Source organism: Protopterus annectens, chromosome 8.part0, assembly GCF_019279795.1.
Source record: "Protopterus annectens isolate FY-2018-M chromosome 8.part0, PAN1.0, whole genome shotgun sequence".
NCBI lineage: Eukaryota > Metazoa > Chordata > Ceratodontiformes > Protopteridae > Protopterus > Protopterus annectens.
The window spans coordinates 1,874,121,098-1,874,135,895 of record NC_056741.1 but is presented as its reverse complement, the minus strand read 5'-3'; the positions used below and the strand labels follow the sequence as shown (position 1 = coordinate 1,874,135,895).

The window sequence follows — 14,798 nt, the reverse complement described above, 5'->3', positions numbered from 1 at the left end:
AGAGAGTTGTGGCATTAATGAACAGTTTGGAAATACGTGGTACCTTATTGTGAGCTGGGTGTTCATCGTGGTGGCAGTTTTCCGGACTGGTTGCTGTACATTGTTTTAGTTTGTTGAGCACAGCGGTTGTATTTGTTTCAAAAAAAAAAAAAAAAACAGCACCAGAATTAAGGGAAAAGGGTCTCCATCAAGTGCAACTTGGATAATTAGATGGAAAACAGGAAATTCATCTCTGGTTTGGCACCTATGTCTCTAATGGACACAGGCAGCCTGTAAATGATTCACATCCCAGGCCCCTACTTGTAAAGGTTTCATCTGCCAAGCCCTTGCTTAGAGACTTATAGGTTCATAGGTGTGTACTAGGCTAATGGTCGTGGAGCCTTTACAGGCCTAGCCCATAAGATTACCATGGCATCGTGCCACCTGACCTTAGTTCCCAATGTCTCTGTCAAGTAGAGCCACTGGAGTGATCCCTGGGGTGAATTTTTATTTCCCACCTACTCATCAAGATTTCTGTTGAAGAGGGCCAGTGAGGTGCTCTGCTTGACATATATGGGAAGTCTATTCCATAGCATGGGCAGTCTTTGGGTTATGAATCTGTCCCTCCAGCATGTTCTGTTGATTGTGGTAATGAGGGTGAGATGTCTAGAACGTGTGGTGTGGAGGGATTGGGATTTCTTTAGATGTAGCATTTCTAACAGACATGGTCAGACATGGCTTTGTAAGTCAAGCAGAGATCGCCTCTATATAGGCGATATGAGACAGAGAATAGCTGGAGTTTTTTTAGTCTGTCCCTATAGGACAAGTGTTTAAGGCCTAGGATCCTCTTTGTGAGGTAGTTTTCCAGCCTCTCCAGTTGTTGCAGGTGTCTAGTGAGGTACATGTTAAATGGGGCATTGTTCTCGATGATTGGCCTAATGAGGGAAGAGTAGAGGGAGACAATGACCTCTTTCTTCCTGGATGCAAAACCCTTAGTAATGAGATGTGCCACATAGAAGGACATTCTGACCACAGTGCCAATGTGATGGTAAAAAGAGAGGTTGCTGTCAACCTGTGTTCCCAGATCTCTTATAATGCCTTCTGTGTTCAGTGGACTACCATCAATGTGGTAATTCAAGGGAACCAGGTTTTTCCCCAAGGAGGATGATGACACATTTTTTGGCATTGAGCTTAAGCCAATTAAGTCAGTCTCACTGAGGCCTTTCTGTAGGATGTCAACATCCATTGGGGAGTTAATAATAGCTCCCAACTTGCAATCATCTGTGAACTTTCTTAGCCAGAGTCCCTTTGTGTTGGCCTGGACTTCAGACAAGTAGATACCAAACAGGAGAGGACCCAGGACCGAAACCTGTGGGACTCTACTTGTGACTGGTTGGCAGTCTGACTTGGTGTCAGCTACTTTCACACTGTGGGTTTTATCTGTGAGCCAGTTTGCAGACCACCTAGTGATATTGGGGTTGATGCTTAGCTTAGTAAGTTTTTCTATGATTCCTGAGTGGGAATGGTATCAAAGGCCTTGGCCAGATCAAGGTAGGCTGTATGAACCATCTTACCTTCATCCACAGCTCTGGTGATTGACTCAAAGAAGTCAACCAAGTTGAGCAGGCATGATCTTCCCTTCACAAAACCAAACTGTGTAGGATTCAGAGTTTGGAGGCTCCCTATATCCTTGTTTATTAGGTGCACGATGATGTGTTCCATAGCTTTGTATATCAGACTCGTCAGGCTAATGGGGTGATAGTTTCCAGGGTCTGTAGTCACTCCTCCTGTGTGGAGAGGGATGACTGTAGCAGTGAGCCATTTGGTAGGGACAAAGCTGGAGGTGAGGCTGTGAATGAACAGGGCACACAGGTGAGGTGCCAGTTCACTCTGTAGTTCATGTAGAACACAGCCAGGGATGCTGTCAAGTCCCATAGAAGCTGTATTCTTGGCCTTGGATAGTGCTGTTTTAACCTGTGCAGCAGTAATACTGGGTGCCTGACAATCTACTGGTATTGTGATTGGTCCTTGGTGGGGGAGAGAGGGGTAAAGTTAGCACTGAATCTGTCCACCAGTATATTTGCAATATCTTTTGGCTCGGTATAAGAGGTGCCATTGTCCAGTAGCTCAGAGCAAATCTGAGTATTGCCATGGAGATTCTTTACATAACTATAGACGACCTTGTGGTTGTCTATGCTATTTGCTGCAATTCTGTTTTCATAGCTAGAATTAGAGGATTGTATGAGAGATCTCAACCTTTTGTTGAGACTGATAAAGGAGTTTTTCCAGTCTTGGGACTTCACCTTATTCCACATCTGTTGTAAAGTTTATTTATGGCAGAGAACCACCAGATTGGCTTTGTTTTTTTTGAGAAGAGCATCTTAGTTCTATTGGGTATGGCGAGATCCATGCATTTGTGTATGTATTCGTACAGTGCATTGGTGTATGATTTGGCGGTCATGCAACTATTCTCCATTTGCATGGGTGCCGTGAAGTTAGCCACCTCTGTTCTTAGGAGCCCAAAGTTAGCTTTGGAGAAGTTTTTCATGGTTGTTACCTTTGTTGACATGGTGGGAGGGATGTGGATTTCCAAGGTGATTAGTTTGTGATCAGATCTAACCAGGGAGGAGTTGACTATTGGTGTAGAGCAATGGTCGCCCATGTTAGTAATGACCAGGTCAAGGATGTTGCTACCTCTAGTGAGGGTAAGAACGAGCTGGTCCAGGGCATTGGTTTATAGGTTCATAGGTTCATAGGTTCATACTAGGCTATCTGCCCTAGGGCATTTATAAGCCTAGCCAGAATGTGTTTGGCTTTCGCCACCCATTTTAAATTTATTTTGCTATGCCCTTTTTCGAGGTTAGTATACTGTGCCTCTGTCTAACAGTGACACAGAAGTGATACCCAGGGTAAACCTACGATCTCCCATCCACTCATCAAGATTCCTCTTGAAGAGAGTCAATGAGGGACTCTGCCTAACCTGGACTGGGATTTTATTCCAGAGTGAAGGGAGCCTCTGGGTTATGAATCTGTCCCTCCAGCATGTCCTATTTATTTCAGTGCTGAGGTTCAAGTCTCGAGTGTAGCTCGATGGGATTTGGATTTTCTGAGGTGCAGCATGTCCATTAATTCCAGGTTGGACATGGCTTTATACGTCAGGCACAGATCGCCTCTGAACAGGCGGTATGCCACTGAGTAGAGCTGGAGTTTCTTTAACCGGGCAGCATATGGCATCTGTTTGAGCCCTTTGATCCTCTTGGTGAGGTACTTTTGGGGTCTTTCCAGGTGCTGCAGGTGTCTGGTAAGGTACATCCCAAAAGGGGCATTGTACTCAATTATGGGCCTGATGAGGGATGAGTAAAGAGGCACGATGGCGTCCCTGATCTAGATGTGAATCCCTTCATGATTAGGTGGGCTATATAAAATGTTTTTCTAACCACTTTGGCCACGTGGTTGTCAAATGAGAGATTGCTATCAACTTGGGTCCCCAGGTCCCTAATTACTTCTTCTGTACTTAATGGATTACCACCTATGTGGTAATTTGTGGGCACTTTGTTTTTGCCAAAGGGGATGACTATACACTTTTTGGCATTTAGCTTGAGGCCATGGCTTTGGCACCAGTTGTCTGTTTCTATGAGGCCCTTTTGGAGGATGTTTGTGTCGGCTGGAGAGTCGATTATGGTGCCCAGTTTGCAGTCATCTGCGAACTAGGTCAGCCACTGTCCTTCCGTGTTGGCCTGTACCTCCGAGAAATATATACCGAACAAGAGAGGTCCCAGGACTGAGCCTTGTGGGACACCACTTGTAACTGGTTTGGAGTCTGACATGGCTCCAGCAATTCTAACCATGTGGGTTGTGTCCTTGAGCCAATTTGCAATCCATCTAGTGACATAGGGGTTTATATTTAAGCTGGTGAGCTTATCTATAATGCCCGAGTGGGGTATTCTATTGAAGGCTTTTGCGAGGTCCAGGTAGGCTGTGTGGACCACCTTCCCCTCGGCAATGGCCTTGGTGACTGTTTCAAAGAAATCAACCAGGTTTAAGAGGCAGGATCTGCCCTTAACAAAGCCGAACTGGGTAGGATCCAGTGTTTGTAGGTCCCCAATATCTTTATTTATGAGGTCCATGATGATCCTTTCCATAGCTTTGCAGACCAAGCTAGTCAGGCTTATGGGGCGATAGTTTCCAGGATCCATTGAGGCACCACCTTTATGGAGAGGGACCACTGTTGCTGTACGCCACTCTTTGGGCACATATCCTGCAGTAAGGCTGAAATTGAACAGTAGTTTTATGTTTGGGTTTAGCTCTACTGAGAGTTCATGTAGGACGCAGCCCGGGACACTGTCTGGTCCCATTGATGCTGTGTTTTTTGCTTTGGAGAGGGCGGCTCTTACCTGAGCATCTGAGATGTCAGGGGGGCAGCACTCTGCTGGGATAGATATTTGCCCTTTTGGTGGTGGGGGGGGGAGAAGTTTGCGCTGAACCTGTCAGCTAGGATGTTGGCAATGTCTGTGGGTTTGGTGTATTTTTTGTCATTTTGGACTAATTCTGAGCATATCTGGGAATTATCACCCAGGTTCCTAACATAACTAAAGAAAGCCTTGTGATTATCCTTAGTGTCCTGTGCAATTTTTCTCTTGAAGCTGGCCTTAGACAATTTTATGTGTGCCCGTAGTTTTTTTGCTAATACTGATCAATGATGCCTTCCCTTTTTGGGATTTTGCTCTATCATTTAGTAGCTTCCTTGTTCTATTGTATAGTTTGTTTATGGCTGGGGTCCACCAGACAGGACGTCTGCCTTTGGATGATTGGGTCTTGGTTTTATTTGGGATCGCATGATCCATGCATTCCTGAAGGTGTTCATAGAATGCGTTTATAAAGGATTCTGCGGTCTGGGCCGTATTTTCCACAGGCCTGGGGGCTTTGAAGGATTCCACCTCAGTTTTGAGGAGTGTAAAATTTGCTTTAGAGAAGTTTTTCACTGTGGTTTTCTGGGCAGGGGGTGGGGTCGGGATGTGAATATCCAGTGAGATTAGTTTATGGTCTGATCTTACCAGTGAGGGATACACTTCTGGTCTGGAGCATAGAGTCCCCATGTTGGTGATGATCAGGTCCAGTATGTTTTCCCCTCTTGTGGGAGTGGTAACACGTTGTTCCATAGCATCTGAGTTTATAAATTCAAGGAACCTTTGGGCTAGGGTGTTGGAGCTAGAGTAATGCTCCCAGTCTATGTTTGGGTAGTTGAAGTCGCCCAATATAATGGTGTTTGGAGAGACCTTCATATTTTCCAGTGTTCTCAGGAAGGCCGATTGGGGTTCCTGGGTTTGGGAGGGTGGTCTGTAGCAGGCTATAAACTGGAAGGCAGTTTTACCCACTGTTAGTTGCACATGGATAGTCTCTGATGCTTCGTGCTTTGCCACCAACCTGGAGGTGTGGGTATCTTTGATGAATATCGATACTCGCCCTCCTTTTGTGGTTTGGTCCAAGTTTTGGGGCTGAAAAGCATGGTATGAGGTATAACCTGGTAGTGCTGGGGTGCTCTCGAGAGCCCTGAACCAGGTTTCTGTTACTGCACAGATATCGATGTTCTGCATGCTAAGGAGAATTTCGAGTGCATGCATCTTTAGGTTTTGACTTCTGGCGTTGAGTAGCATTACACTTAGTTTCTTATCCCTTGTGATACCTATGGAGATGGGTTTGTCTTTTGAGCCTTGCCTAAAAAAGGCAGTATGGGGGTAGCAGGAGCCTTTGCCAATATCCGAAAGCCCAGGGGTGACAGGTGCAAGCCGTCCCTAGCGAAGCATCGTGGCTTGTCTAGCATATCATCCCAAGCTGACAGGCATTGGATCCCCTTTGAATGACACCAGTACTTAAGCCAATTGTTGAAATTGATCATCTTGTCTTCATATTGTGGCATCATTCTTGGTGAGGGTAAGATGCTACTCAAGGTCAGGGTCATACCGGCCTGGGCTACATGCTCAGAGAGCTCCTTTATGTCTCTTTTCATGTAGTCCAGGGAGGTATGTCTCAGGTCATTCACACCAGCATGGACAATAACTGAGTCATATTTGTACTTGCCTTGGAGTGACCTGAGTGCTTGTGTTATGTGGCAGATCCTAGCGCCCGACAGGCTGCTCACCATGACCCTCTCCTTGTTCAGCCTGGTGAGTGGGACGTCAGTGTGCCTGACGATAGAGTCACCTATTACAAATGTATCAGGTGTGTTGTTTAGTCTTAAGGGCTGTGACTGTTGGGCACACTGGCTTTGTAATTAATGAATTCCAGAAAGTGTGGGCAAGTGTATTGGTACATGAGTAGTTTTCCCAGTTAATGGAGGGGTAGTTGAAGTTGCCCAGTATGAGTGTTAGGTTGAACCCTAATATTCTCCAGGGTGCTTAGGAACGTGGAGTCTGAGTCTTGGGCTGTGGTTGGGGACCTATAGCAGGCTACAACCTGAATCGCTGTCTTACCTAATGTTCACTGCACCTGAAGTATCTCAGATGCGTTATGTTGGGCTTCCAGTCTGGAGGTGTGCGCATCCTTTATGAATATGGAAACACCCCCACCTTTGGAGCTTCGGGCCACATTCTGGGGTCGAAAGGTGTGGAATGAGTTATAGCCTGGTAGTGCAGGGGTGCTTTCTGCTGCCTTGAACCAGGTCTGTTACAGCACAAATGGTGATGTTCTTCATTTTAAGGAGTGCTTTGAGCAAGTGCATTTTGAGATTTAGACTTCTAACATTGAGCAGCATGACCCTCGGATTGCATTTGTTTGTAGCTGTTACAGTGGTAATTTGGTCATTTGGAACACCGCCTAAAAAGGCACTATAGGGGTGGCAAAAGCCTTGGCCAGTATACGGAAGCCCAGGGTTGACAGATGCAGACCATCTCTGGCAAAGCATTGAGGTCTGTCAATCATGTCATCCCAGGCAGACAGATACTGTATCCCCTTAAAATGACACCAAAAACTTAGTTAGTTGTTGAAATCAATAATTTTCTGCTTATACTGTGGTATCATTCCGGGTGATGGTAGGATGCTGCTCAGGGCTAGGACCATACTCACCTGGGCTACATAATCCGAGAGCTCCTCCATGTCTCTCTTCATGTAGTCCAGGGAGGTACATGTCCGGTCATTCACACCCACGTGCACAATGACAGAGTCATATTTGTACCTGTTGTTGAGGGACCTGAGTGTGTGCATTATGTGGCAGATCCTGGCACCTGACAGGCAGCTGACTGTTACTTTCTCCTTATTCAACCTAGTGAGTGGTACATCAGCATGCCTCACCATCAAGTCACCTATGACTAGTGTGTTGGGCATGATGATTTGCCTCAGGGGCTTTGGTTGAGTGGCACACTGTTTAGGAGAGTTATGTGTCTCATGATTAGTGTTGTGTTGTGGTGGTCGAGTGCATTTCTGCCTTGGAGGTTTCTGCTGTTTGGTTAGATTTTTATTGAGAGCCCCCGCGAAGGTGGGTGTGTGGTTTGTGTTTTTATGTGAAGGTAATGCTGGTGTGTGTTCTGAAGGGCTATGTGTTGAATGTGGTGTGGTACAAGTGTTGACCTTCTCCTCTTGACCAGCTATTCTGGTCTTGGCTGGAGAGTCCTTGGCTTCCAATTTGGATATATAAGCACATTTCTCACAAGTCTCAGTGTTGGGGCGTAAGAGGAGAGGGTTGTCAGTCTACATGAGGCAGTTGCTACATTGTCTCAGGATGCCCAAGTTCACCAGGTTAATATAAAAAAGCACAGGGAACTAACCTTTAGACATGGCTGGAGGGGTGGGCATTAATAAGTACTGGAGCTGTTTCTTTGTAGAACTTTTAGTGTTGGTAGCACTTTTGTGTGCTACAATAATTGCTATAAGAAGTCTGGTAAAGTGCGAACTAATAAGCTAATAAAAGTGAAGGAGGGGAGAGAACTAGCAGATCTACGGGAAAAGCTGTAGAGCAGACTTTGGCACTGCTGAGAAGCTTACAAACTGTCCTGGATACAGCAAATCTGTATCTGGACTAGATTAGTTACAGGAAAGGTGGGAATCAAGCGCAGATGTGAGCTTTTAAACCAGAAAGTTGAAAGAGATGGAAAAAAACTGCCCAAATGGTCAGTAAACTACAATTTCTGGGCCAAAAAACACTCCTCTTGTAGTAGATAGGCTACCTAGTACTTACCACTCCCACTGATAAGCTGGAAGGCTTCCCTCCAACACCTCCAACACAGAAAGGCTTGGGGGGCTCAGAAGCTTACAAATAGTCCTGGATTCAGCAAATCTGTAGCTGGACTAGACTAGTTATCAATGGTAACAGAACTTGTTACAGATTTGGGATGCATAGCTAGGCTTAAAATGGCCTTTGTGATCATTAGTCTAGTACACATCTATGAACCTATGTCTTTGTTTTTGTCAGATGCAGTTTAGTCCAATATCAATACACACGCACACACACGCACACACACACACACACACACACACACACACACACACACACACACACACACACACACACACACACACACACACACACACACACACACACACACACACACACACACACACACATTATTATCTACTTGTAACTGTTGCTGTTGCAGTTAATTATATTAGATCTGTTTTTTTTTTTGTTTGTTTTTTACTTGAGTCGCTAACTGCAGTTTTTTAAGAAGGAGAAGTTAATAAAGGGATAGGAAATGTCTGGTCCTTGTAAGTGATGCTGCAGTTACTTCCTTTTTTGTCTCCCTCCCTCTTACTAATGCAGTTAGCAAGGGTATCAAGGGAATAGAAAATGGTAGCTGCTAAATCAGTTTTTGTGCCAGATCAGACCTACTTCATTTTGCCAAGCTCTTATTGTACATTAATCCCCCTTGTGAACATTTGGTGTCCAGAGGGGATTACTAATTCACTATACCAATTTTTCTAAGCAAAATTAATTAAATTGCACAACATTTTTTTAAATGTATAATGAGCACTTGACCATTGGTGACGGGAACTTATCCTACAGTTAGATGGGAAATTATCCTTTAGTTACATTTCTTCTGGAATAAGTATCAACACTATTACTGATGATCAGGCAGTGATTATAAGTGTTATACTACAGTTATAGAAAAACATGTTTCCTACCTTTTTAATAACGTCATAGTAAGTTTGACCCTTATCATTGCTGTAGGTTTCTTTTGTTTACAATGAGCATGAAAGTTTTGCTATTGATTGTGCTTGTGTATGCCAGTAAACATAGTTGTGCATGTGCTGTCAATATTTAGAAAACTGTGTTAAAGATGATATGGTTTTGCATTGTTTTATTTACTTTTTTTACAAATGATGTTTATCTTAGCTGCCTCCTGCAAAACATTGTATTTCATAACTCATGCATCCAATTCATTCCTTTTCAAGCCAGAGTAAGCTGTGGGAGTCTGTCATCCATATCCAGACAGCTAACATGTATTTCTGCTTTTCCTTACCCTCAGTTCTACACAGCTGCTGACCAGATCAGTTACATTACCAGCTTGCTGAACATGTGTAATATAAAATATTCCAATCACTGGCTACAGCATTTGCTACATGTGCAAGTTCCTATTACAACCCAAATTCTGCTGCTGAGATTTGCTGCAATTCTCACTGTCTCCTGGGTGTCACTACAGGAGCAAATCTATCTGCTTCCTTTCCTCCAGGATGGGCAAGCTGGCTTCATCCTCTCAAACCTACATTCCCTATTTCCTCCTTCAGGACTTGGGTCATGAGTGTATTCAAGTCATCTCTTTATATTGTTTTGTTCATCTGTACCAAGGAACCAACATTTCTTTTTCTACTTCTATTTTCTAGGGTTTTTAGAAAATATACTTAAATGTGTTCAGAGCTGGTAACTCGGCACGTACAAATCCACTACCAAACATTAGCGGACCGGAGTTCCGCTGCGGCGACCCCTATCTGGGATAAGCCGAAAGACACAACAGCAACTTAAATGTGTTCAATGTCATTTGGGCATGCATATCTAAATTTGTATTCTGTTGTTCATATGTTGGCACTGGGCTGGGAGTTTTTTTCGTTTTTTTAATTTTGAAATGTATTAGTTGAATCGGTCATGATCAGTTTTAACTGTAGCTTACCATCAATAAAAGATTCCATTTAGCCAGTTAAATAATTCAGTTGCTACTCTGTTTTATAAGACACATATTAAACTATACAAGACTAATTATAAGAAATCATATGAGGGAATTTGTAGTGAAATATTGAGGCTTTGTGTATACATCCGTGTGCGTGTGTGTCTATTAATGAAGTTTGTAAATCTAATATGGGTAATAATAACTAATATTTAGAGCCTACAACCCTAAACCTCATTACCTTTCTAGTTATGTAGCTGTTTGAGCATTTACATACAAAACTTGTATGATTCTATTTCCTTCTTTAGGAACCATAATGGCAGATCCAATTGTGACACTGTGTATATATCCAGACATTCAAGCTGACAGTACAGATACTTACCAAGAGTTTATTTTTGTTGTTGATCGGTCTGGAAGCATGTCAAACCTGATTAGACGGACATCTGAGAAAACCAAGATTGAAACTGCAAAGGTAAGTGATCATAAGTTTCACTCATTTTATCTAACTGATAATCATACAATGTTGTTACTTTTTAACTGTGCTAAACAGTCTGAAATTTTCAGAGTAGTCATTTAAGGGACCCTTCTGTCAAACTGCTGCATGCTGTTACAATGCTCAGGTTATAAATGGGTCCTAATAGTACACAATAGTTTACATGGGTTCTTACATGTGAATGGGTTCAGATAAGATGATGAGGAAACTAACATATCAGTAGCACAGTGCTTCATAAACATTTATACTGCCTTCCAGGTAAGACAACCCAACAAATATTCACAAGAGTAATCATTTTGGTGAAATCTTCAAGAACTATATGTAGGCAGTAATGTCATTTTTATGTTGATTTAGTTTGTGATATGCTGGCTGCACCCCAAAATGTAATAATGTTGGTGACAATGCCAAGGAAGTGAAAAAACATATGTAAGTAGCAATGCTCCAATTCCTCACATCATTTTTGGTTTAGCTTATAGTATACTTGTTGCCCTTTGAAAACACAAAAAAATAGATTAAGATGTATGGTATATATATGTTGAGGTAGGGCTGCTGTTGTGATTATAGTGCGTTTGATATACATATATTTTTAATGCACACTTTTTTACCACAAGTTGTTATGATGTTATGTTGCTTTAAATACTTAATTGTAACCAAGTGTATAATTACGTTATTAGGAAAGGTATAAATATAGCCTTGATTTTAAAATGGATTTTGTCTGAAGAAGGAAAGATATTTGTCTCTACGAAAGCGCTAACAATAAATCCGTATAAGTAGTTTTGGTGTTTGCTCCTTTATCTTCATTTTTTTGTGTTTTCAACAGTTCGTTTACAATTTTGTTAAGTGAATACTTGTTGCCCTTGTTTAATTGTTTTCTATAGTAATTCTTATGTGTTGTATTTTTGTGTTAATATTCATGTATTGTGGCAGGGCTAAGCAGCTAACATTGTGAAGACTTAGCTGTAGGAGATGGTCACTGTTGGTGTCCACTCCATCTCATGTACAGAATAGGAAAAAGGGGCTGATGTGAATACTGATGCTTTTGTATTCATGCAGTGTTTTATTTTTGTGGACTCTGATGCCTCTTAAGTAAAACAATCCCTGGCAGATTATTTATTGTTTGTGTGTGTGTGTGTGTGTGTGTGTGTGTGTGTGTGTGTGTGTGTGTGTGTGTGTGTGTGTGTGTAATTCAATATGCTAAAGTGGCTGCTTTCTGTTTGATATGTTTGTTCCATTGTTTCAGCTTCATGTTATTCACTTCATGCCTCTTCTACGGTGTTTTATTTTACTTTTGTCGAGTTTATGCTTTAACTTTCGTAAGGTATTATTACTGGGTGTTTTATTGTGTTTATCAGGTAATGTGCATCAGTGTTTAGTGCTTTTATTACTGTAAAGTGTATTAATTTGTGTCACAGTCATCCTGATTCTAGTTTTGCTCTATTCCATCAACATCATCATCATTATTATTATTATTATTATTATTATTATTATTATTACTATGATGATGATGATACAGAATGTATTTGAATTTGAGATATCTATTTCTAATGTTTAATGTTGTTGGCATTTTACTGAGTTTATTTATTTATTTGGGGTTATTTCTGTGTTTGACAGGTTTCCTATGATAAATGACTTTTTAAGATGGTAGCAGTTTGTTGGTTGCTGAAGTCTGTGAGGGAGTTGGGATCTGTGAGTGAACATATGGGGATCAGGTAACCTGTACTAGCTTTTTCTGTGCATAGAATAGATTTGATTCACCTGCTGCTTGCAAATTGATTTGTCAGTTTTCCTAAGCTATCTTGTTATGTTCTTAATCTATTTATACAGAATGTTTAGTTGGTAAGGGAAATATACATACATACCTACATACATACATGCATACAAATATTTCAAGCACGGGCATAAATGTCCTTCTAGCTTGCCAATATACCAAAACACTTATTCCCATAATAAGTGTCCAGGCTGTTCTTAAAAAATATCTAAACTAGTGCTTACTTTAATGTAATTTGGTAGTCTGTTCCATGCATCAGCTACTCTGTCAGAGAACCAATTAGTACACTTCTCATTCCTATATAATCTTCTACACAGGTTATATGATGATCCTCTAGTACTTTCTGATAACCCTAAACATTCCCAGAGGTAGTTGTCCCTAAATACCCTATATTCCTGAATAAGATGTCCTCATAGATATATATAAGAGACACTGTACAAGTTCAGATATCTTAGTCTTTCATAATAACTTAGATTTTCACATCCATGAATGCCCTTGGTATATTTCCGCTGTTTACTCATGCTTGTCTTCTTATAGGGTTGCCATATTGTTATTCCATACTCAAGTTTGGGTCTAATGTAACTAACAAACAACAACTTCATTATTTTTAATTTCCTGGACTTTATAAATCTTTTTATGCAACCTATAGTTCTATAACTATCATTAACCAATTGGTTGATATGATTAGAAAAACTCATAGGTGAATCTACCCATATACCCAGGTCCTTAAATGAGTCTACAGTTTCAGTCACTGTATTTATGTTTTTTTCAGACAAGCAATGTGAACTGAAAATAGAATTGTAGTACATCAAGGTTGGTGGAAATAGTGTATTTTAGTGGGTGATTGGTGTGGTAACTTGAGATGTGTGCTAGTGCAGTAAGAAATAGGATTGTGAATATGTGGCTTATGATCATAATAGAAGAGGAGAGGATTAGAAGTTGGTAATGGTGTGGGTCATTAGGTAGTGGTGTTATGTGAAAGGAGAATGTTATATGTAGCTTGATAGTGAGTTGAAAGGATTTATTTGCAATGAAACAGTGATGGAAAATTTAAGAGAGGATTGATATGGGGTTAAAGATTGTTAGAGTAAGGTATATCATGTGACATATTAGTGAACTGAGGGGATACTGTGTAGTGAAACAGTAACATAAATACTGGAAAGGCTGCAGAAATACCTCACAAAGAGGATTAACAGCCTCAAACAGATGCCCTACGCAGACCCTCTCAAAAAACTCCAGCTTTACTCCATCGCATATTGCCTACTCAGAGGCGATCTCTGCCTAACATACAAAGCTATGTCAAACCCAGAGCTGTTGGACATGCTCCACTTAAAGAAATCCCAATCCCTCCGAGCTACATGCTCTAGGGACCTAAACCTTGTCACCACATTAAACAGAACATGCTGGAGGGATAGATTCCTGTCCCAGAGACTTCCCATACTCTGGAACAAACTATCTATCTATATCAAACAAAGCACCTCATTAACACTCTTCAAGAAAAATCTTGATGATTGGATGGGAAATTCACCCTGGGGATCACTTCTGTGGCTCTGCTCAACAGTGGCACAGGAAAATACATTTCTTGGGTGGCGAAAGCTAGGGTACCTTTTTGGCTAGGCTTATATAGGCCCTAGGGCCAATAGCCTAGTACCTACCTATGAACCTATGTGCAACTTTGGATGGAAGAAGTGGTTAATGGACAGCACCACACTATTCTGTGAGATCAGCAAGTTGAAATTTATTACTATGGCTATTATTTCTTTCAATTTGATGACATTCAATTATTATATTCAAAAACAAATCTATTTTTGATGGGGTAGGGAGACAGGCTATTTGAGAAGGCAAGACATTTTATATATACTTGAGCACTGATATGTAATCATTGATATGGCTCATCAAGGAGGAGCAATGCATGTGTCTAAAAGCAACAAGTTCAGCTACATTATTGTGGCCAAAATTCCTTTCATTTTCTATCACAATCAAATATCAGACTTTTTTCATCAGAACATTTCTGAAGGAAAGGGGTATTATATTTACTTCTTTACAATGAAACAATATATATATATATGTTTTACATTAAACACATTTACTTCCTTTTCATGGCAAGCTGAAAACATTAAATTGACTGCTGTTCCTTTCAGCTGATTATAATAAAACATAAATGTCTATATAGTTAGCAAAACGGTATCTTTGGGTTGGGATCAGGCAGTGTATAAATACAATGGGCATTACATTTGCATGACCACAGCTAAATAATCACATATGTATCTTGTGATGGAAGGGTGATGTGTGTTTGATAGCAGTAAGATTAAATGCATTACTATGCCCATTATTTATTCAAAATAATTACATTCAGATGTCCAAGATAGAAACCTAAAGCAATTATTTTCAAGGTAGTGTTGAAAAGCTGATCAGTTTTTGAAATCAAAGGGCAGCTATTTAATCATAGTTAAGTGATCATTGTTAT

General features: G+C 41.1%; 1 protein-coding gene across 1 annotated transcript in view; it reads left to right on the top strand.

Moving 5' to 3' along the window:
- Positions 1-14,798, top strand: part of LOC122808576 (von Willebrand factor A domain-containing protein 5A-like) — a 582,047-nt gene that overhangs the window by 407,025 nt on the left and 160,224 nt on the right. Inside the window, exon 7 of the mRNA XM_044079534.1 lies at positions 10,379-10,542. Within this exon, the coding sequence (XP_043935469.1) occupies positions 10,379-10,542 (164 nt within the window). The remainder of the gene's footprint in view (positions 1-10,378; positions 10,543-14,798) is intronic.